At 36.1% G+C, this 25,231-nt stretch overlaps 1 protein-coding gene across 3 annotated transcripts in view; it reads left to right on the forward strand.

Annotated features, from left to right (window-relative positions):
• The window catches only part of SIPA1L2 (signal induced proliferation associated 1 like 2), a 118,570-nt gene that overhangs the window by 18,546 nt on the left and 74,793 nt on the right, over positions 1-25,231 (forward strand). For all 3 annotated transcript variants that reach the window (XM_035899716.1, XM_035899718.1, XM_035899717.1), the window contains exons 2-4: positions 12,179-13,885; positions 20,548-20,681; positions 22,084-22,272. In XM_035899716.1, coding sequence (XP_035755609.1) covers positions 12,421-13,885; positions 20,548-20,681; positions 22,084-22,272 — 1,788 coding nt within the window. In that variant the 5' untranslated portion in view covers positions 12,179-12,420. The remainder of the gene's footprint in view (positions 1-12,178; positions 13,886-20,547; positions 20,682-22,083; positions 22,273-25,231) is intronic.

Raw genomic sequence — 25,231 nt, forward strand, 5'->3', positions numbered from 1 at the left:
CCAGAAATGTGCATGAATGATATACAGTTTGTTGGCTGACCAGAAACTTTGTGCTAAATCAAGGCCAATAATGAAATTCAGAGGCAGATTTTTTTACAATGCCTACACTGCATTACTATGCCTGTGTGTGAACACTTTGGATCAGCTAATTATACCCTCCTATTTGAACATTTTCATTTACATAAGGAGCAGAACTTGATAAATCAAATATAAAATTCAGTGTCTGAATTATTGGATGGGGTGTTATGTAATCAGAATTTTAAAAGCAAAAGTTAAAACAAAATTGGCCCTATAGAAGCAAACCATTCCAGATGAATGTGAATTTGTAATTAACATTCCCCGTGCTTACCAACAGTGGACTGCAGTTTGTTTTTTTTTTTTATACTTCCTAAGTGTTATTTCTTATTAGTGTGTTCAGAGAGCTATTTATTACTGATTATTAAATGAGTGAGTATCACAGTAAGTCATGTTAAAGCAAGGCTGCTTCTTCTAAAACTTTTGCTTTTTGGCTTTTTATCGTAAAGCGGTAAAGTTAGAAAAATGATAGCATGCTTATGATAGCTTGTAGCTACCATCTCATGTGTCACCTTATACCAGATTGTTTTTTCAGAATCCAAAGAAAGAGACAAGACTGAGAGTAGTATGGGTGGGGGGCAAAGTAGTAAGATTCCTGAATTATTAAAAAATTATTTTTAGGGTTGTAGCTTTTAAAAGGCTAGTTTACTCCATTGTCGTCATGCGAAGAAGCTAGAAAGGCTTATAGACATTTTATTTAACATGTCTTTAACAGGAAGGAATACAACATTAAATCTGCATTCCTTAACCCCAGTCATGATGATGACTTTGTGTGAAAAATGCGTGTATATGACGAGAAGTCATCTTTTCAATTTAGGAAAATGAAGTCTTGCTGATCTGGCTCAGAATTTGAAAGCTCTGTTTACACACGATAATTTTGAAGACAGTTATTTTTCTTCCTGTTCAAAATGAAAATATATAGCATGTTTTCTCAGCAGGACAATTCCAGAAAGTTCTTGGACATGTGCTGTAATTTAACAACCTAAGTGCCAAACTGTAGAGCAATGATTAAGTTATCTTATTGGTGGTTTGGGTTTTTTTTGTTTGTTTTGGGGTTGGTTTTTTTTGAGGGGGGAGCCGAAGGAAGTGTTCCATAAAGTTTATGTAAAACTTTAACCAAAATTATTTTCTGTTACAACCCTTTGAGTCTCATTGATAACAAGTTTTTTAGCTGAACAGCAATTTGATTCTAGATAAGATATCAAACGATCACTGAACAGATGGCAATGACTTTTTATTGCTACCAGGTTGTGCTGAATTTGAGTGGACTGCTGAAAAATGAAGAACAATATTCTACTAGCAACTTCCTCACTCCAGCTACTGTTCTTCTGTTTATGTCTCGAATTATGTGAAAAGGCATTATTCATCAGAAAAGAACTGTGACTCTACAAAACTGTAGAACAACCGGCCTATAGGTTGGCTGTTTGAGAGGTGCTTGTTTGCCCAGGATGTATTGTTCACTGCCAGGTGGTCCAGGCACAACTTGGAAATGTCATGTGGACACAAGTTACCAAGTTATTTGGTAACTACAGAGATATATACTGTATTTTGTTAATATTATGAAATCTGCTTTCCTAATTTACGTTGTAAAATTAAGAACAGAATTGTTTTTATGTAGTAAGACTGCATGAATTTAAGTGTGTTATGGTCACCATAGATTTTAATGTGTTTTCTTCCTCTACGGAATTTCTGCCCTTTTGATTCAGAGAGAAATGATAGAAAAAAGTGAAATCTCTCTTCTCAAAAACAACTTATTTAAAAGATCAGTGCAGTGACATGAAATAATACTTTAGAGCTCTAAAGTGGTGCAAAAGTACATGAGAAATTACTTGCTGACATCTGAGACTGCAGAACCCCAGTCAGTTTGAGAGATTCAGAACTGGCCAGTAATATTATCAGTTTATGGTACCTCAAAGGTCATGCCAGTTAATAAAGAACCAAGGTCAAACTAAAACAGCTTCCACAAAAAACAATGAAGATAATATTTATTTTTTTTAAAAACTTACTTTACTTCAATCAACCTCTTCCTTCATTACTACTAAAAATAATTCAGAACTATGACATCAGAGCCATTCTACTGCCAAATGACACGGCATAAAACTTTTCTGTTTTACTTTCTTGAAAATATAAGAAACAGAAGCAAAGCTAGTATTCCTATTTTTTTTTTCATAAAATGTGCCTCTGTACTCTCTTCTTAGTGAATATTTTAGATCTCTTCCACACTAAAATGTTTTGAATTTTTGAACACTCCATCTGTTGTTATAGGCAGTGTTCAATGTTTCTTTATTAATTAGTGGGAGAGCATGTTCCTTTAGGTTTTTTTGTTGTTTTGAACTTTTATGGTGGGTGAGATTATTCAAATTCTCCTTTGCTTTAACAGTAAAGTGGACTTAAGCTCTTTTCTCCCCTAGAAATGAACTAACTTTAACTTCAGAAACTGCATTTATCCACTTTGTGATTCCCTCTTTGCCCAGAGGCTGCAAAGTGTTAGATAAAGTTGTGTTAGCTGCAGCAGCTCAGAGTGTGTAACTGAATGTCTACAGTTGCACTTAGTAATTACAGATTATCTTCATCCATCTTGGAGGAATGCGGCTGGTCAGGGTGGCACAAAGATAGGACTTTTAACAGATGCCACACTCTGAAAAAATTTGAGAAACCCTGTGTTCATTATTGTAAACACTCACTTGGTAAGAACTAGGTAATTGCAGTATGAAGCTGTAGAACAACTGGCCTGTAGGCTGGCTGTCTCAGAGGTGCTTTTTCACTCAAGCTGTGGTGTTCAGTGCCAGGTGGTCCAGGCTCACTTGCATGTGTTTGGAAATGTCAGGTGAATGCCGATAGGTCTGGCAGAAGAAGGGATGGGAATTGCTTTTGTGCATTTAATTTGGAAACTGTAGAATGTTTGAGGAATTGCTGTATGATGCTGAAATAATCAACTTAGCGTGAGCCTTTCTCATAGATACAGAAATTGCAGTCCTGTGGTAGACCAACTTGGGTATCATTGGGTAGCTTTATTACAGGAAAACTCACAAAGAACATGGATGTGTCTTTGATACTTATAATGTTGCGGCAAAACATGAAGACAAATCTGAAGAAGATCTATATTTAGCAAGGTTTCTCAAGTCTAATTTTAATGATTGCTGTTTCCTCTCAAATACCTACATACAACACGGAACGGGATAAGATAGTATGTGTAATAAAATAGTATAACCTTGTAGACACAGAGCATTAATGTAATAGGCAGATGTTCTGTGCTATGCAAAGTTTTATACAGTTGATGGACCTTTGAAAGGTTGTCTATAAAATATATTCTTGTACATATGTCTTAAATGCAAAAATCTGATTATTTTGAGCCAGAAAGGTCTGTTGCAAGTAAGTATATGGAGGCCTGTAGTATGCCATATCCATTTCTCATGAACATAAGTAGAACAAGAGTTCAGCGTTTTCTCAGTTATCATTTATAGCCCTTACAGTTTATACTATTGAAGCCACTCTGGAATGTCTTGTTCTTTCAGGCACTAACAGTCTTATTGATGGTAATTTGTCAAAATGGAAGATTTTTTTTGAATGGAACAGGGAGTTTATTTCTCAGACTCAAGCTGTTGTCTCCCCATGATTAAAGTCCATGCACCCTCTTTTGTTATCTCTTTCACCAATGGATGTACTGGGGGCATCTGTTGCTCTATGTAGGCTCTTTCTACTTCAAAAAAATTAAATGCCCTTAGAAGTTATATGCTGTATGTCTTGAAAAAGAGTATTTCTGGTGGAAGTAGCATTAATAGTGTTTTGCTGTTCAGAAGAATTTGGTGATCTCTGGAGCTGTTGTCCAATGTATGGGTTTGTGAACTCATACCATGGAATCCAAGGGCATGCTTGGGACAATGCCAATAGTTTGACCTCTCCAAAGTGAACATGGCAGTCTTAATATCTGCTCCTGCCTGGAGCAGCATTTTTTTAAGAAACACAGTTACAACAGAAACTTTCTTGTTCTGGCTAAAAATGGCTTTGTACATTTCAAAAGCTCTTTTGAGTCCTGTGTCTGAATCTGAAACCTGCTTCATGAGATAGGCAGCCTCAGCTGTTTAATGGATTTATTGTTTTATCTTTTTACGGAGTGGATGAAAAAGCTTTATTTTGAGCCTTACTGTAGTAGACGTATAAAAAGCAGAATTGCCTCTTATGAATTTTTGTGGCATGCTGACTCTGAAAAGTCGAAGCTTGCAGTCTTACTGGAAGAGTTTATACTCTTCCATTACTTGACTCCTTATTCAGCTTCAGTGCAACCTCTGAACCTGCTACCAAATTTCTACTGGTGAATGTGAAATAACAGTCAAAACATTATCAGATTTCTCCTCTTTTATCAACTGTTCATTAAAAACCTTTTCTTCAAATACCTCAGGAGGCTCCAACTCCAATATTCTTAATTTTTTCCAGAATAATTGAAAGCCACTGTATGCAGTAGGTGAAAACAGCCTTACACATATGTCCCAAAACAGGTTTGAGATACTTTCTCTAGAAAATACAGTGCTAACACAGTCAGAAATTTATCTAAACATATTTTTTGTTAGAAATAACCTTTTGTTCCTTAAGTTTTAAATTTCTGTAGATTGACTTTGATATTTATAGATAATGTTGTTATTTAACTAATTCTAATTTTTATATATCACTATTCCATCTGTAGCCTGTAGCAATTTGTTATATATTGTGAGGGCAAAAATTCTTACACCTTACTTTTTTTCTTTCATGAAACTGGACAGGACATATCTTAATATTATGTGGGGTCTTGTTTTTTTTTTTCTGGTTTTCTCTACGCCTGCTCTTGGGCAGAATGCTTATATGTTGAATTTCAATAACCATTTTGTGCACTGAGCTGGAATTACAACAAAAAAGATAATTTCTGATGTGACTAATTCTGGGAAAAAGTAGAATATGTTCTTTTCATTGTTTTAAAATAATGGAATATACTTCCATTATTTCTTCTAAATTGCTGACTTGCTCTTTGATTCTGCCAGTATTTTACAAGAATTATATTAAAACTTTTAGCATTCTTAGCATTTGTTAATGTGTGTTAACAACTTGAAGGTAAAAGGGTTTGAAATAAAACGTGTGGTATGTTCCTTTGTCAATATATAGTATGAATGTATTCCTTTCTGTATAATCTTCTGCTATTTGGTTTACAGCTGCTGAATTTCTCTTTTGAGTGTTATCCCAATGCATACAATTGGCTGTCAAAAGCTCATTTTCGTGTGACAGGTTATTCAGCAGCTACTGACTTTCCTTTTGGATTATGCAGATGGTTGTTTAGAGTCTGTACACGGTAGCCCTTTTCCTTGTGCTTGAATGGTGTGAATGTGGTGCACAAGTCGTGTCTTTATCTTGCAAAGCTTTGCCTCTGAAAGTGACTTGCCATACTTGTTGTTTACCAACTGGATTATCAAAGTATTTAGCAATGTGTACAGTGGGGTCATCATATGAGGATCCTGTTGGGACAGGACAAAGAAATAGTCCCTGCCTTGGGGATTATAAAATCTAAATTAGAATACATGCATTCAAGCAGGAAGGGGCAATTCAAGAACCAGTGGACGTATGATAATTTCTGAGACAGGACTGTTTTTACTGAGGATTCGGAGGTTGTCCAGCTTGCTTGAGAAGACCACTGAACTTGCTTCAATGCAGTATTTCAGTATTGCAACTGAAAGTTATTCTGGAAGAGTAAAGATGATTAATTCATGCTCTGTCTAATCAGAACTCTTACTGAATAGGTTCTACTAGCTGAGAAAAAGTACATGTCATGCAAACAGCTTTTTACTCCCTACTTTGTAAGCTCTTGAACTACACTGAATATGTAAAGTATTATACAAAGTTTACTCGTGTTTCTCTACTGACTGATATTTCTTAGTACGAATCTTGTTTATGCCATACCTATATCATTATGTGTTAAAGACTCTTCATTCTTAAAGATAAAACTGGAATGAAAATTCTGTATTATCACTATTTTAAGGATAAATATATTTACAAGGAAATTTAATTACTGTGAAATGTTGTAGGCACAGAGATAAGTACATCTAAATACTTTAAGGTAGAGAAATGTCTTAGAGTCATTCAATCTGCCATGCTCCTTTCTGTCCTGAAGAGATAATGTGCATGCATGTAAATTATGTTCTGGATGTCATTTTAGTCTCTCTGTACAAAACAGATTATTTAATGCTAGTAAGTAGCGTTCTTTTTTGTTATCCTGCCGTTTGACACCTAGATTCATGAATGGAAAGAATGAAAGGAAACAAAGACACTTTGGGTTCTGTTTATTTAAAATTTCCACTGATACAAGAACTTGACTGACAGGTATATAGCTTCCATTCGCAATTAGTAAATAATCAGACTGCCAGAAATGGTGTTGGTTAACAATAATCTATGAGGAGTTTGGGGGTTGTTTTGTTTTGTTGGTTTTTTTTTTTTTTTTTTTTTTAAATCCTCTCTCAGGGGATAATAAATGGTCAGTGCTTGCAGATGTTTTTTCAACCCTCCTCTTGAAAAATTCCTTGGTCTAAGAATTTTGTGTTAAGAACTTAAGAACATCCCTTTTTATGTCACTAATTGCATTATGTTGCAGGCTTTAATGTATTTTGTTAGGTTCTAGAATTTTAGTTAAAAACAGCTGAATTGAATTGGAAGAATACAAATGAAAGATTCTCAGTGTGTGTCAGTGGTAGTTTTGCTATTGATTTCAACGTAACTGTGATTTCCTTCTGCTACTTACATGGTTTAACCTGAACAAGATATAACTTCAATTCCAGTTTCATAGTTAAACTCTGCATAGGCTGCATAACTGAACTGTTTATATTAAAGCTGTAAGAATAGGAGGATATCCAGTTTGTTCTGGAAATCGAATTAGCCTTAATGCATCTCAGTGTCAAAACTTGTGCTAATGGAACAATAGAATATTGGTATTCTAAGAAAATACAGTGCTGAAACACTCAGTCACAAATTTATCTAAACATATTTTTCAGTAACAGAAGGAGATTTCTACCAGAAATTTTAAAATCAGGGGCAGTAGTACTATAGTCAGTAATAGCTTTAAATAAAACAGTGATATTCACTGAGAGAGGACCTAGGTTGCTTGATTAAAAACTTCAGCAGTGGTTTTTTTTTATGAAACAGCATGACTTGAGATACAATGTGTAAGAGAAAATACTCATGGAAAGCAAGGGAAGCTGCTGGAACTTTGTGATGAGATACACCAGAGAAAGTATATATTTTGTAACTGCTTTTTAAATTCTTTTTAATAGATAGCTGTAGTGTATTTAAAAAAAACCCCAAACTCATATCAGTGAGTTTAGTAGTTGGAAGGTGTGATTTATTAAACTATTTTCTCTGGAAAAGCCAAGATGACAGGTGGGGGATCTTGACCATAAGACAAACTCAAGTCTAACATTTTGAGGGGTCTCTGTTTTACTGTTAAATCTTATACAGTTATTCCTGTAGATGAAGATGATGATTTTCTCAACCTATTACTGAAGGAGAACAGTTATGATTGGAGGTCTCTCTTTCTTAAAAATAAAACACCTTTCATTGAACAGTACTAAACAGCTATGGGATTCAAAGTTCTGTTCTAAAGATTCATTGCTCCAAAATTACATGTTGCGTCTCTCCATATTTATGTGTATCTATCTGCCATTTTCTTTGTTGGACAAGGGAACCATGTTTGAAGAGCAGACAGTATGACTTTTAATTTTTTTTTTTTTTTTTTTCCCCCCCAAATCTTGCACCAGTCTCAAACTAGTGTAATTCCACTGTTTTGACAAGAAACGTGGTGGTCTTACAGCAGCATTCAGAATCATGTAGGCTGTTGTTATTCTTGGTTATAGCTCCTTCTCCTTAACCCCCAAATCAGCTAAGCTGTGGTATCATTGTTGGTGGATTATTCTGTGGATACATATCTGTAACTATGTCATTTCAACACAGGGTTCTTTTCAGTTTCTGCTCTTGCATTTGTCGCACAGGCAAAGACTATAAATGTAAAAAAATACAACGCAGCTAAGGAAGTGTGCAACAAATATTCACTACACAGCAGCTCATATGTATTTCCATTAGTCAAATGAGGGGCTTCCCATCCTTCTTCTGCCTCTTATCTATCAAGTATCTGAAATATGCATATGAGAAGTAACCATTTATACTGTAGTAGTTGTAGCTTTAATTGTAAATTTGATGTATAATAATTTGAATCTTTTTTTTTCATGAGCTGTGCTCATAATTTGTTCATTGTATTATTTCCAATCCATTTTCCACAGCTGCAATCTGAATAAGTGGCTCCATTATAGTTAGTGTTATCCTTTAATATTCACTGTGCCTCATGGAAAACTTTGAAAGAAATATTCTATTTAAAGACAATTATGCTTAAATATCATGGTTTTCTAAAGATATTTGCATGAAAACAAATACATGAAGAACTCATTTTCCTCTTCTGTACTCCTGTCCGCAGTAATAATTCTCCTGCATGACATCATAATCAACTGTCATGATACGATATCGCAGTTCAGTGTGACCAGAATTTTATGGCTTGAACACACAAATAAGTAGCATGGTTTAAAAACCAGGCATAGCCATCATTTTGCTTCTGAAAATTGGATAGTTCCCGTTTAAGAATCATTTAACAAATATATGCTGTTAACAGATAGACTGAAAATAAGTAGATCTGAAAACATTGCTAATGTAGTCTGTTTTTAAAAATAAGCAAACTGAAACAAGTTTGAACTTGCATTAAAAGACTTTTTGTATGATTTTCTTCTTTTTAAAAAAAATTACTTTTTTTTTCTAATGGCAACCTTAGTTTTAGGAAATGATACCTTGTGACAGACTTGTTCAGTGGGTTATCTGGTCCAGAACTTGTGAAAACACAGGCAGCTTATGAACCATATTCACTTCTCCTTTGCACTGTTCTTTTTCATTGCACGTAAAAGTATGGGCCCGAAGGAAGAATTTTCTTGCATTCTTTGCATTCCCGTAAAGTAGCTGTTGTGTAACTGCTACTCTGCTATACTGGCAAAATACGTATCACTTCTACTCCACTATGTGTTTCTTTGAAGAGTGGAGACTACCCAGATTCTGAGCACACAGAAAATGCTGTATAGAATCAATTGAATGCAAACTAAATGTCTGATCTTCAGCTTTTGGCATACAATTCCTGCCTATACTCCTATTTTATCAAACTGCACTTCCCATTTTTTAAGATTAGTAGAGCTTGAGAGTCACGGATTATAGAATTGTCATCTTGATAAATAGTAGAGATTAATGCTTTCATCCAAATTATGCACTCTTTTTAGGATGATAACATTACATAATAATAGGGGCAAATTTCCAAAGTCTTGATCAACAAAATGATCACAGAAAGACTTCTTAAATAATTCATTTCCATCTATCAAGGGTGACATGAGGCAGCGTTACCAAACAGCCTCCTTTTGACAGGATAGTCCAATAGTACAGTTCTTATTCATTGCTGTGCTACTGGCACAGGAACATTTGTGGGCACGTATCCAGGTCCCCAGGAAACTTGGAATCATTCCATGTTAAAGAACTGTAACTGTGGCTAACAAACCAGCTGCTGTATTGAGCTCAGAAGGAAGTCTTTGTAGCTGTGTGGAAGGAACTTAAGTTATTTGCATAACATCCAGCAGCCTTAGTGGGAAGGGTTGGCTCCAGCTTTTCTTTTCTGACCATATCTGTCAGCAATTCCATTCTTAAATGCTAGGAGGAGATGAAAAGAGAGAGAAGTGAAGAACTTGACCTGTACAGGTCTGAAGAGAAGGGTATTCATAATCATATTGACAGCATTTTTTGTGGAAGTTTATTAAATTCAACAAACAACATTAGTTTATAATAAATAGTATCAATACCTATAGGGTAATATTTGTGAGTTGCTAAATTCTTACTATGGAGGGAGAGAAAAACCTGAAAGAACAAGTGCAGGAGAATGTAGTGCTACCCATCCGCAGAGGTCAGCTGTCAACCAAAACATGCTGTTGTACTGAGTTACGGGAATTTACAGGAATGGTCAGTACCAAACCACACACATTTATATTAACTAGAGGCAGATTTTGTCAGTTAGGCCACCTTTGGGGTTAAAAAAAAATTTAATTGCGAGTATACCTTAAATATACTGCATCACATCCTCAAATATTAATATATTTCCAATAATATGTCAACCTGCAGTTCCAAAACAGGCATTTCTTTGGTCTTCTGTCACACGAGCTTTACACAGTAAAGAAAAATAATTCTTTCTTTAAATACTACCTTTTGCAATGTACCTTTCTTATAAAATACTCAGGCTTGTATGCATGCATCAAGTATTTAAGCTAACACCACCACCAAAAAAAACCCCTCCTACTTTCCTGTGGCCTTCAGGCTCTTTTCTGCCTTCCAGAAATACAGCTGTTTGTGAGGTCAAATGGTAAATCACATGGTGGATTTGGATTGAAAATAAATGGGGCAGTAGTGTGCATTTGTCTGTTTAAAAGTTCTACAGCCTGCTTTTGAAATACTGTTTCTCTGAACACGTTGGTTGTTTAAACAATCTTTTGGACTCCTGTAAGGAACTAAAAATTCTTTTAATTGACATGATTGGCCATCAAACAGGAGTTCTGAGGAATTCGTATGCAATGAAAGTAAGCTGCAATGTTGTATTGTTATTGCTACCCATTCCTAGTAACAGTCACATAGAAACCGTGTCAGTCATGATGCTACTCTAAGACAAATTTGTGTTTATTAGGACTTTTCTACCAAAATGGGTTAAAGTGTGCTGTATCAAACACAGCTTTGTATTGATTTCTGACAAGCAGAAATAATAATCTGTCAAGTTTTAATGTATATTATTCCTTTGGCCTTCTGTCCCATGGTTTGGGGGGTGTGTGTGAGAATTTTTATAGCATTAAATGTAAATGAAAACCCACTTATATTCTGAGCTCATCTTACCACCTCATATCTTCACTGAAATAAGGGGAGAATTCATACTCCAGGCTAATTTGACCTGACCTTTTTTTTTTAAACTCTGGTAAATGCATATTATGCTTATTTGCAGCGCCTTAAAACATCATTATGTTGGTGTTTTTGTTCAAGGAACAAAAGCTGAAAAGGAAGTACATAACGTGCTGTCTTGTCTCTTATTTTATTCCAGTTTTATGCAGTGGGTTAAAGGATGGCCTCTGCCTGTAAATGAATCTTCACAGCATGAGTTATGGTCATTCTTAAGACCATTAAAGCCACTGAAGAATATTTTTATAACCTATCAATTCCAATTTTGTAAGCAAATTAACACTTATGAATAGGGCTACTATCTTTTCTTATTTGTGGAAGGCAGCAGACATGTTCTTTAGCAGAGTAACTGAGTGAACAGTCTAGGTTTTCAACCAGAGGAATATATTATAACAAAACCTGTAACTGTTCTACACAGCTAAATAATAGTTTATACTCCAAATAAAGCAATTGTAAGTAAATCTCCCTTTGGGGAGAGAGAGGAAAAAAAAGTGAAATACATTTATCCGCTGAATTGATTATAGTGGAAAGATTACTTGCTTTTAAAATGTTCTTTTAAATGGGACAAAACACTTTCCTTTGTCTAAGGTCCTGTTTCATATATTTTGCTTACATTTTTGACCAGTCTTGCCCCTGTAACTCCTGTGTGTATTAGCCAGTTTCAAGCAAACTTGAAAAAGGTATCTTAGAGATGCCTATGTTCTTTCATGTTACGTAAAAAACCCTAGCGATTAGACAGAGAATAGGCATCTAAGTTGCTGTCAGCATTGAAGGGAACACAGAGAGAATTGTATGTGGCTATTCTGCTTGGCAGGACCTGATTTGCTATTTGACATGTGTGTACCAGCTAGCCCATGAGAGAGACGCAGGTTCAAACTGCTCGCATCTTGTGGCATCATATGGGAAACTGGGATTATTGCATTTGTTGGGTTTTAAGGAGGCAGAGGATAGAAAACCATACAAAGTAAGTCTAGTTCCGGTTTCATGGGGTGTTGTGTATATACAAGAACATTGGAAGCTTAGCGTTATTGACTATAAACATTTTAATGTACTTTCTCTGTTTCTTTTTTATGAACAGATAAAAGAAATTTGTCTGGAGTAATACTGAACTGAATGCGTCTGAACTGAAGGAAATGTTTTAAGACTGCTCTCCTGACAGAAGTTGTACAAAAATGGTACACTGAGGTTGCTGCTTGCACTTCTGGGAAGACTGTAACTGTATTTTTATATTGCAGTTTATTGGCCCATAAAAGACAATGTAATAACAAAAGTAACAGTAAACTTATGCAATAGTAGCAGTTCCCCTCCCACTGACTGGACATGAGTGATCAAAGGTCTTTGCAAGAAGATAAGCACAAAGTTAGCAGAACTTCCTCAAAGTTCAGAGAGTCTTCAAGAAGCATGCAATCTGATGATTATTTTGCTAGAAAACTTAAAGCTTTGAATGGTAGCATGGGTCCTCCTGTTTCTTCTAATGCATCTAGCAAAACTGAAAATAATCAAACAAATGGTACACCAGCTGTGCCTAAAATGGGTGTTCGAGCAAGGGTATCTGAATGGCCTCCTAAAAAGGATTGCTCCAAAGAGCTGAGTAAAGCTGCTTGGGAAAACAGACCTCCAACTGGTTATGAAAGTGTTGGCTCAGTACTTCCAAATGGACAAAATGACCAAAGTGATGGACAGCAGGAAGAGCTAGAATTGGAATTTACAGAGGGAAAATACTCGATTGGAGATCTCTTTGTTCATTCCCCTCAAAGGGGACTTCATCCCATAAGGCAAAGAAGCAACAGTGATGTGACAATAAGTGATATTGATGCTGAAGATGTGTTAGACCAGAATGCTGTTAACCCAAATACTGGAGCAGCTCTTCATAGAGAATATGGCAGTACCTCTTCAATTGATAGACAAGGCTTGTCTGGAGAAAATTTTTTTGCAATGCTAAGAGGATACAGAGTGGAAAATTTTGAGCATAAAACCCTTGCTCCATTTGGATTTTCTGAGTTTTTCCACTGTGATCCTACAGTTTCTCCAAGTCTACATGCTGCTGCACAGATTTCCAGGGGAGAATTTGTCAGGATTTCTGGCTTGGATTATATGGATAGTGCTCTACTTATTGGTCGAGACAGGGAGAAATCTTTCAAAAGGAGACTAAAAACGGAAGCAGTAGAAACATCTCTATTTAGAAAATTGCGAACAGTTAAAAGTGAGCATGAAACTTTTAAGTTTTCGTCTGATCTGGATGATAGACTTGACAGAAATGTTCGTTCTTGGAACTGTCAGAAATGTTTTGCACATTATGATGTTCAGAGCGTTTTGTTTAACATAAATGAAGCAATGGCTACCAGAGTAAATGTAGGAAAAAGAAAAAACATAACCACTGGGGCTTCAGCTGCATCACAAACTCAGATGCCAGCAGGCCAAACGGGAAACTGTGAATCTCCTTTGGGAAGCAAAGAGGATCTCAATTCAAAAGAGAATTTAGATGCTGATGAGGGTGATGGGAAAAGCAATGATTTAGTATTGAGTTGCCCTTACTTCAGGAATGAAACTGGTGGGGAAGGAGATAGACGGATTGCACTTTCTAGGGCAAATTCAGCATCTTTTTCTTCAGGTGAAAGTTGTTCTTTTGAGTCCTCTCTCAGTTCCCATTGCACAAATGCTGGTGTTTCAGTACTGGAAGTACCAAGAGAAAACCAGTCCATTCACAGAGAGAAAGTGAAGCGTTACATCATAGAACACATTGATCTTGGAGCATATTATTACCGCAAGTTCTTCTATGGAAAAGGTAACTTTTTCTAATGCAACTGTTCTGAGATATTAATGCATTAGATTTAAGTTGCTTAGTAGAGATCACGTTTTTTCCTCCTCCTTCTCTCTATAGAGACCTAAGTAATACAGGGGATCCTGAAACTCTTTACTGAAATTAAGCCTGTTAGTCTTGTTCTCCCAGAGGGATATTCAGCAGCCAGTGGGTTATGTATGAAGTTATGCAATACTTGTGTAAGTTCACTAAGTGTGGGGTCATTTAAATTAGTACATAAACTAACTTCTCTGAACCAAACTTTCTCGGTGGGCAGGAGGAAAAGAGGACACTTATATCCAGTAAATGCATTGGAAATACTGATACCCAGGGTGGAAATCATTATTTCCTAAAAGGTGCTTCCAAAAGAGAAAGTTTTATTATTGAGGCCTCTGACTTCTAGATTCTGCTGTCTTCAGGTGTCTGTTGGATCCTGTCGTACTGTATGCACATATGTATACTCCTTAAGTAGATTGCTCCTGCTGATATTTAGTTTTTCAGCTGAAAGAAGGTTGTTCTATACCTTTCTCCTACCTTTTTACCCTGTTCTTTTAGGATGTTCACACTGCAAAGTGCCAGGGTACTCTTCTCAGCAGAGTAATTATCTTGGCTTGAATAGTTATTTAGATAAACTATTTCCACTTTTTGATCTACTTTTGGTTGGCTGTATTCAGTACTGGATTCTGCAATGTGTGTGAAATCTATGGTTTTGTGGGGAGATCCCCAAAATATCTGTCTCTTTCCTTTCTATATTACGATTTCCGGCTCAGTCTTTCTGCTGTTATTAAAAGAAAAGAAAAATAACTAACAACCTGCTTCTGTCCTTAAAAGACAAAAGACTATTCGTTACAGCCCGAGTCTTCCTGAAATCGTACTTCCTCTGCATTCTATGGTTGAACAGCAGGAAATAAGTACCGTACTGTACTCCTTCCTCCTGTGACCCTTTACAAGGGACTTGAAAGAGGATACAGTACAGTGCTTGTTTTCACAATATGGTAGACACCTAGAACATACTGGCTGTAAAATCACTGTATTTGAAAGTCAAGGAAGGAAAGAATCTGGATCTGGCATGGGAGAGTAAGAAAAAGACCCAGAGCTAAGCAAGGAATGGGCAGTAAATTCAGAGTTTCAAAATGGCTTTTAAGCTAGCCAGGTTGTAAAGGATCAAAAAGTGTTGAGGGAGTCAGAGTGGAAGAGAACGAAGGGAAACTCGTGACAGAAGGGTGGCGTGTTTTTTGAGGGGCAGAGAGAAGAAAGAATTGGCTTAGACAGAAATGAAAAGAAGATTGTCAGGACACAAGGGTGGTGGCAGGATGGAAAAAAAAATTACAAGGATTAAGCCAGATGAAAGGGGGCTTGCTTGTGAAATGCTTTTATCACAGATGAGTTATGGGTTTTGAAGGGCTGAATGTTTTTTGTGAGGAAAAATCTTGTCAGAGAGATTAAAAAAAGAAAATGCAAAGAGTACTCAAAACCACTTTAATATACTATAAACAAACCTAATGACCTTTCTGGAAAGTTGATGTGGATGTAATTAGTTTTAATTAACTTCTGTTCTGGTATTATGTATATATGATCTTTTGACTAAAAGTAAAGTATGTTTATATTAATATAGTATGAAAAAGTTAAGAAATAGTATCTGAGAGTTTTATCCCACGTAGTATAATACTAGGAAAGTTGAATTGTTATTGTCCTTGCTACCAATTGTTCTGTAGGTAGAGTTCTTCAAAAGTAAATACGATGTGATGCATTTAATATCCAGTAAAAAATTATTATCCTCTCACCTTTAAAATGATGTATAAGCCATGCCCTGTTCCACATTATCTTTCTGTAGAGCTGTAACAGAAGCTACACGAGAGAAATCTGTACTGGATGGCTCTTGCGAGACAGATAGCAGGTCGGGGCAAACATGTTGATGGAACTAAAACCTGAATTTTCAGTACCTATTATCTCAAGGGATCAAGCATCTCTAGATTACTTCCAGCTGAACATAGTTCTCACCTAAGCAAAGTTTATTTTTGATAGAGAAAATAAAACAGGCATTTTGACTTGGGCACCAAAACGTCGTCCTGATTTCCCATATATAAAAAAAAGTGACATTTATATGCATATGGAGTCTTACCTGGTGTTCTTCCATGACAGTGACCTCTCCTAGCTGATTGTTCATTGAATTGTAGATTTAATAGCATAGTTGAATTTAGCAAAATAGTTGTGGAAGGACGAAATAAAAATTTAGCAAACAATAGTCACTTGTATATAGAGACATATGTAATTCCACCAATTCTCTTTGCCTTTAACAAGATATCTGTGAAAGAGAAACAACTTTCTGAATATTTGATTTAGTTCACAGTTTTATAATTGGCACTTGTCAGCGTACAAGTTTTATTTCTGTTTTAAGATGCATGGAAGAAAAACCCTGGCATGTGTAGCACTAATTATTCCATTCCTTTTCAAGAAATGAGAGATTTGGAATTCAGTGTCTTCTGAAATGAGCTGTAGTTTTATACTGCATATTTATAAGCTTTGTAACTATTGTTAAAATCAAATCCAACAGGACTGATGTAAAATATGTTAATGTTTATGGAAAATATCTTCTCAGTTTTCAGTTAAGGTTTGTAAAAGCTAGAATATTTATTTTCTCGTGGTTTTGATTTATTAATGGTGTCCTTTAGTGAACTATATTTTTGTGGGATAAAAGCTATGTTGGTTTTTTTTAAAAGGATAATTGAAATATGCTTTTATTATAATTGATTTGGCCTTTTCACTTTGTGCAGTTATCCTCATAATACCTTGAGACTTGACTATTCCTACCATGCTTTTTATTTGAAGGATGCTTGCAACCATTTCTTAATATGTTATTGTGCCTGTCTGCTGGTAGGAAACTGAAAAAATGTCCTAGAAGAGACATACAGGCTTAGCAAGCTTTTGGTAGTAACTTAGTTTTCTGTAAGTAAGACTTTTGTATTGGAAGAAAAGTTGACAATTATTCCTCAAAATGAAAAAGTAAAAAATGAGGAATATTTTACCACCTTTCTTTAAACAGCTATAAAATAGCTCTCCTCCTCTCCTCCTCTCCTCCTCTCCTCCTCTCCCTATTGATTGCTTATTCAAGTTATTGAAATACTGATTTAACCAATATAAGTCTGCTATACTTGCAACATCTACGTGGTGCCAAAATATAGAGGGTCTCCCTTTTAAATCAACATAAATACATTTAAATGAGCTTAATCAGTTTGTACTTTAAGATTAAAAAAAAAAAGCACCTTGATTTAAAAATGTTTTCCCCAAATCCATGGTCGTCTTTAACTTAGTTCAGCTTCTATCATTCCCATTCTTGAAACTGTTTTATCTATTCTATTTTTAATGTACATAAATAACGTCTTTAGTTTTGTGTCTTTCATATTGTACAAGAATAAGCAGATACCTGCCAAGCTTGCACTTTTCTGCTCCATAATACTGCAACCAAGAAATCTAGTAACTGTGTAATACCCTTTTCTAGATTTACATCAAAATGGAAGGCTATAGAAACCCTAACTGAGAAGTTTACCTTTTGTCAAAGCCTGAATGTGCAGCTATGGGGAGTTTTTATGTTGTTGAAAGCGTTTGCCCTCTCTCTCTCTCTCTTCGCCCCCCCCCAGCCCCCTGTCTGGTCTGTAAAATCCTGTTCCATTTGATAAATTTGCCCATTAATACCTGAAGTTTTATTTTAATACCTGGAAATCCATGAGGTATAATTTATCCATGCAGGTAGAATGCTCAGGCTGGGGAAGGAATGTAGCTGGTGAACATGAGTGAATAATTTAATGTCTGTGCCCCTTTGATCCCAAGTGTTCCTTCCAAAAAATGGATGCCAGTAGTAATGTGCTGCTACTTATTTCCTCTCCACTGGAGATGGACTGTAACCACCAACATACTTTACAGATAGCTTTTTGAGAGGCTACTGGAAGCTTAATTAAAACTTGATTTGACAAATAAGACTGTCATTTATGTAGAGATAACTTTATCTTTTTGTATTCATTCTGAGTATGGATGACTTCTTGGTGAAAGATGTTTTGCAAAAAAATTCCTTACACATTTCTCTAAATAAATTGTAAAAAAAAAATAGTATCAAATTAGCTCAAAAATGCTAGCAATGTGTTTTTTAATCTAGACAATCTTAAAAGGAGATATTAGTCTTACTACTTCATTGCTATTTAAAATATGGAATTATAGCTTAAATTGTATTGCAAGACATTTCTGGAGGTCATCCAGTCTAATTCCCTGTTTAAATCTGCCTTTAAAGGTAGGTTCTGAATAGATTGCTCAGAATGTCTTCCCCTTCAGCTCTCCCTTTAGCTTTTGACCATCTCTAAGGATGGAGATTTCACAAACTCCTGGCAACCTCTTCCTGTGTTTGATTCCCCTCAATGAGGGGCTGTATCTTGGTTCGGTTGCATCTTGTCCTTTCTCTCTGTACCTTGAAGAAGAGTCTGGCTCTCCCTTCTGCTGCCCAGGGGGGTTGTGGAGTCTCCTTCTCTGGAGATATTCAAAGCCCACCTGGACGATGTCCTGTGCAACCTGCTCTAGGTGAACCTGCTTTAGCAGGGGGGTTGGACTGGATGATCTCTGGAGGTCCTTTCCAACCCTTGCGATTCTGTGATTCTTTATAAACTCCCATCACCTAGGGGAAACCTGCAGTTATTCTGCCCCTTAACCTGCTCTTCTCTAGGCTGCACAGCCCACTTCTTTTACCCTCTCCTTGTTTGTTATGTGCTCCAGCTCCCTAATTGTCTTGGTAGTTGTCTGCTGGTCTTATCCCACTCTGTCCAAAACCAGACATTACTCCTTACGTGGCATCACAAGTGCCAAATAGAGAAGCATGTCTTCTCCTGACCCTCTGCTGTGCTCTTGCTAGAGCAGCCCAGAGTGTGGTCAGCCCTCACCTCTGCAGGGGCTTCTGCTGGCTTCTGTGCAGCCTGTTGCTCACCAGGATCCCAGTCCTTTTCCACAGAGCTGCTCCTGAGGCAGTCGGTCCCCAGCCCTCACTGTTGTATGAGCTTGTTCTGTTCCAGATACAGGCCTATGTTGGTCTTCATGAGATGTTTGTCAGTCTGTTTTTTTCGGATTGTCAAAGGGAGAGTTTGTTTAAACATGTCAAGTTGAACATTTAAGTGGGTTAGGAGTTGCTTCCCATGCAGCTCAGCTGTCCCGTTGCAGCAGCAGTAGCCTCCAGGGGAAGGGGAGAGTGGGCAGTGAAGCACAGAGACCTTACAGCTGTAGGACTCTACCTGTGTGGATGAATTAACCTCCTTTGCCTGCTTTTGTAAAATACTGCAAGGTTTATGCATTTCAGTGACTGCCCTATGCACACGTTACTCATTTGTGAAAAGCCTGCCAGTGCTTCCCCTTCGTCTGTTGCACCCGGCTACAGCCCTAACCTCCAGTGTGTAACTGTTCTTGAGCTTGGTCATGTACATGAACTTGTTGGGGATGCGTTCCATTCCATCATTTAGATAATTTTAACAAATATTAAACAGTAACAGTTCCACTATGAACTTTTGATAAACCTTTTAGTAACTGGCCACTAATGGGAATTCGTATTACTGATCACAGTCCTTTGAGGCCAGCTCTTCAGCCAGTTTATGTCCACCTTGTAATTTGCATGTCCAAACCATGTCTTCAATTTGGCTACATGGATATTATGGGAGACTGTGTAAAAAGCATTGCTAAAGTACAAGTAGGTGACACTCATTGCTCCTTCAACATCCATAAAGCCAGTCATCTCATTGTAGAAAGCAACTGGTCATGCATGATTTGCATTTGGTAAATCTCTGCAGGCTCTTTCTAAGCATCTTTTTGTCCTGTGCCTGGAAATGTCTTCCGTGAGAATTTGTTCCTTAATCTCCCTGGGAACTAAGGTTTATGGTGACTAGTCTGTAGCTTCCCAGACCCTCTTTCTTGCCTTTTTTAAAGGTGGGTGTAAGCACCCACTATGACCTTTCAAAGGTGATAAAGAGTGGCCTTACAGTGACACTGGCTGGTTCCCTCAACATGTGTCCTGTTTGATCCCATGGACTTCAGCATGTCTAGTCTGCTTAAATAGTCTCTAATTTGATCTTCCTCTTCTGACAGTAGTGCTTTACTCCCCCAGACTGGGCCAGTTGGCTCATTTAACTATTCATCAAAGACTGAAGAGTTACCAGCCTCAGTTTTCACTTGTTAAAACAGAGTTGCTGCTTTGAATGTAAAGCTTTAAATAAGAATAAATTTAATGAACTGAAGGAAGCTACATAGCACCTTATTTGTTTGAAGATGGTTAGCTTTTGTTGATGACTTTCTGTAGATATAGTTTCTCCAAAGTAGTTTCTTACAGTATCAAGCAAAATGATTAATTTCATAGTAACAAAAAATGCAAAAAATTATTTCATAATTGCAGTAATTTGAGTTATGTGATGAGTGACCATTCTGCTCATCAAACTTAGAATATCGTCATTTATGTACTTGCTGTGCAGTTCAGATCACAAGCCAGTATTTACAGATCTCATAGTTCAATTAAAAATAATATTATTTTTTTTGCTGCAGAAATTTTTAATGAGATTTGATGAACATTTTCTAGGAGACTCATACTTCATTATTCTCTTCTTTCTTCATTCACTCTTGTGCAAAAGAGCATCAGAACTACTTTGGAATAGACGAAAATCTTGGACCTGTAGCAGTCAGCATCCGGAGGGAGAAGGTTGAAGATGCCAAGGAGAAAGAAGGATCTCAGTTCAACTATCGTATAGTTTTCAGGACAAGTGAGGTAATGTTCTTTCAGTAATTCTGCAAAGGAATGGAAAAGTTAACTTAGAGCTTAGGATACTAGTTGTTTGTCTGCGGATATGTTGCTAACTTTGAAAGTAAGTCTGTTAATGGGAAAGGGATATTTCTTGTACCATTAGTAAATGCAGTTGCTCCTGGAACAAAGTTTTCCTCTTCTGTGCTGCGTAAAATTTTTATTTTTTTGAGTGGGCACCCAAAAGGAGGTAAGTTGGCTGATGATACAAGGGAACAGATGATAAGAACAAAGCTGAAGATAGGTTTGGATCAAGGTGTTTGCCATTAAGTTTCTAATGATAGAAATAAAAGATTAAGAAATGTAGGGAAAGAGGGGCAAAATATGAACGCTAGTAATATGATTTATTTGTATTTTGGTCTTTTGTTTCAAAATACTTTCTTAGAAGCTTTTTTCAGAGAGATGTTTTTATATACTTCTACATACATCATTTGTAGAAAGAATATTAATATGTTGAGAAAAATAATTGTCTTATTTGGAAGAATAGCTTGCTTGCGATCATTGTGGAAGAAGGTCTCATAACTTTTATTTCAAGCATATTATTATCTCTTGCAAACTAAGTTCTTCTTTATCACAGCAACTAGCTTTGATTTGTATGAAAATGCACAATGCTGTTATTGTAGCAGAAAACTACAAATTTTAATAATCCTTAGGACTACTGCTTTTTATTGTGATTAGGACATAGAGAAGTGCTAGCTAGACCTCCTGGTATCTCTGGGCTCATGTGCTTTTACGAAGAGTTACAGAAACAGTTAGATATACACACAATTTTTTTTAGGCTAGGTTTTTCTTTTATTGCCAGAAAGGGGTTTCTCTGTATGTATGTGTGGAGTGGTGATTCAGCTGACTCACTTCTAAGAAATTACTCTCTCCTTGCTAAATCCAATGAAGATAAAGCAGCATCGTTTAAAAAATAGATGGATGGGTTAAATCAAGGTGCCATTAGCTGTTGCTTAGCTCACCTGTCCAACCTCACATTCAACTATTGTGTCTGCTAGGGTAGTATGGCATTACAATTAACAATTTTTAGTTTTCCTGGTGTTTTAAATATTTTTTCAAAAAAAGTAATAGTCTTGGGAGATAGAATACGTTAATAAAATCATCAGTGAACATCTTTAAACAAAAATACATTTGTCATCAAGACAAATATCTCCTCTTTAAAAGTTATTTAGTAATCTTTTTACTGGTTAAAAAGTTAAAAATAGGGATCTCTCCCATTCTTTCCTTCATGGTTTTGATAAAGTCTGAAGTTTATATTTTTGTAGATATATTGTGTGTATACATATATATAATAATACTATATAATTATAATGCTATATGTTGTAGTATTACAACAAAAAATGTTTTGTGTGCTTTACCTTTACTGCAGCTTACTACACTTAGGGGAGCAATTTTGGAAGATGCTATACCATCCACTGCTCGGCATGGCACAGCAAGAGGTCTGCCTCTCAAAGAGGTACTAGAGTATGTAATACCAGAGCTGAGCATTCAGTGCCTGAGGCAGGCTTCCAACTCACCCAAAGTACCTGAACAGCTGCTTAAACTGGATGAACAAGGGGTATGTAGCACATGACTTCACTTTTTTTTTAACTAAGTCTTTAAAGAAATCTTAAATATTTTGCAAGCAACATTAATAACATGGATCTGAAAGCAAACCATTCACTGCCTTGGTTTTGGAGATGCTTGTACATTTTCCTTTACAAAATGAGGTTTGCTTTTCTAAGCAAATTATTTTTAAAGTACATTGCAGCTTAGGAAAAAAATTATCAGTCTATGGCATTTCTCTTTAGATGACTGAATGAGAGAAAGATTGTAACTAAACTTTTAACGTCAGTAAGAAGTGATTTTCACAATCTGTATTTGCACTTTAATGTGTACAAATGCTGGATGCAAATGAAAATACATCTAACATTTTATTAATATTGTGTATAGGTACAGATGCAAAAGGATATAACATATTAAGTCTCCATATCTAGACTTTTGGGTTGTTTTTTACAATAACATGTTTTGATTAACTTGCCGTAGTCTTACTAGAAAAGAATGCTTCTGGGCTCAAACAATTGAAGTTGTGATTGAGACTAAAGAATTAACTGCATGGCAATGAAATATTCATACAGCTTAAATTGGCAGAGAAAATGGTGAGGCTTGTTGGGTTCAATAAAGTGAATCTGCTTCATTCAAAGCTAGTGATTAAATTTATTGCTTCTGAATATTTTGTGAAGGACAGGCTTGTGAGGGCTTTTAAATCAATTTTTAAAACCCTGTTTTTAAAAAATGTTCATTTAAAGTGAAGATTGCACTTTCTAGGCAAAAGTCAGTATCTGTCTCTTGAAGTTGAATCAGCTGATGGATCCAATTGATTATGATGGTGATATAATTCATTAATATTTTTAATGCTAATTCCAGTGTAGTGATAGGATCTAACATTGATGGTGTCTACCAGAATTCTTCTGTCATCTTTTGCTGCTCTAACAATTGCTCAAAACCAATTAAATGTAGACAGAGGAAGAGAAGTGCTTTCTTGGGTGGACTGTTAAGCTAGTTTTGTATGTATATTTTACTACTTCTGTTCAATGTAGTCTTTGAGAAGGACTTTTAATTGAAAATTCTTGTCAGTTCTTCTGGTAAAACAGTCAAGGAAAATCAGAAGTACTTAGTTCTGAATCTAAGAGTTCCTGATGTACTGTTGCTCTCTCTTTCCTGTTTGAGCTCCAGAGTGAGTTTAGGTTAATCTAATAAGTAATATTCACTGCTCAAAGGGGTAGTATGTTCTCGACAGTATAGAGTACTACTTTATTTGACCTGACCTGAATATTTCCCAAACTCACTGTATTTCCCCAAAATTGGAAACGGAGATTGTCCGCTGAACTGGCCAAGGTAATTCTTTAATCATCAGCTCCTAATTTTGAGAAACAGGAGTGCATAGCACTTCTTTTTATTTTGGGTAATCAATTCTGAAAATTCAGTCCTGTTGTGAAGTGGGCTGTCACCAGGCAAAATGTAATATTAAAGTATCTTATATGCTGCTTATTATGAGATAATTACTTGAATATAGACAGAAAGCTGTGCATAGAACTGGCATGAGATCCATTTATGCTTTTAATCCTCTTATGTACTTGATGCTTTCAGTTTATCAATCAATCAAATATAAAAAGATTTATGCTTGGCAACTGAAGGTGATGGCTAGCTGAAGTGTCATGAATTCAAAAATATGAATCATGATCTAGAGGATTAATACTGTCACCAAAATAACATTCATTTTGTGTTAACAGTGTATTAAATGTTTGAATAGTTCTTCAGCAGACTGAAGACTGTTTCAGTGTTTTGATTTCATTTTCTACCTGTTTCATAGTTTGCAATGAAATCTAGTATGGATTATGAAGGAAGCATATGGCTAAAACTTTGGCTCTAAACTGACAGTAAAAAGTAGATGCAAATTGGGTGGTTGACCTAATTTGAATATATAAATAAAGAATCTGCATTTTCCCTATTTATTCTGACATATGATGATTAGCACTAGATTTGCCTGTAAATTCACAAGAACTGACAACTATTTATCTATACTCTGCATAGGATTTTATTGAATTCTTTTTCTACCTCTCTCTAATTTGCCCCTAGTTCTCCCTCCCCCATTTCTGCTAATGGCTGTTTATTGTATATATGCTTTTTGGTTCCACTCACATCCCTGCTGGGATGTTCACTTCTCTCTAGGCCAAAAGCTGAAGTTTACAAAAATCCCAAAGAAATTAGGAGCTTTGATTGCAGTGATATTTAGTGGCCGTTGAGGGTCTAATCTCTTGCGGTTCCTTGCCAGAACAACTCTAAAATCTTCACATGATGAAAGTCAACAAGTTGTTAAATGATGAGGAATCTATACTGTACAAGAAGATGACAAGATGCCAGGATTCAGTAGTGAGTGATTCTGACTAGAACATAGTAATTCTGAGTCAGGAAGGACTTCTATGCACCTTTAATGCATATCATATACCCAAGTAGCTAAATGGGTTTAGAAACTATTTTCTGACGTCACATTATTAAATTGTTCTCAGTGTTACACTAAATGTAAAATTTCTAATTTAGAAATCATGAAATCAGAACCACGTCTGCCATTACTTACTTAAAAAAACTTGAATAAGCATCCTTTACCATTTCAAAACTGGCAAACTTATCACTTTTAAATATTCTGATAGTTTTTCATGCTGGTTAAATGTGCCACATAAGATGATCCTGCCAAAGCTCATTTAGTTACTTCTGTCTTAGGCATTGAGGTTCTAAAGGTACCTCGATTTCTGCTTCTGCACAGTCCCCATGATCTTGGCATGAGAGTTCTTTTGCTTAAGTCTTCAAATTAAATAGTCGTGAGTGTTCCTAGCACACCGCTAGGAGGTTCAGATTACTGCAAATGAACTTGCAGCTGCTGCCTTGTTCAGGAGTGAACAAATTCAGGAATGAGTGGTGTCCTCAGGAAGAATGAAGGGAGTGTGACTGCGTATTTCTAGACTGAATACTTTGCCCAG

Source organism: Egretta garzetta, unplaced genomic scaffold (genome assembly GCF_000687185.1).
Source record: "Egretta garzetta isolate BGI_Z169 unplaced genomic scaffold, ASM68718v1 scaffold118, whole genome shotgun sequence".
In the NCBI taxonomy this organism is placed as follows: domain Eukaryota; kingdom Metazoa; phylum Chordata; class Aves; order Pelecaniformes; family Ardeidae; genus Egretta; species Egretta garzetta.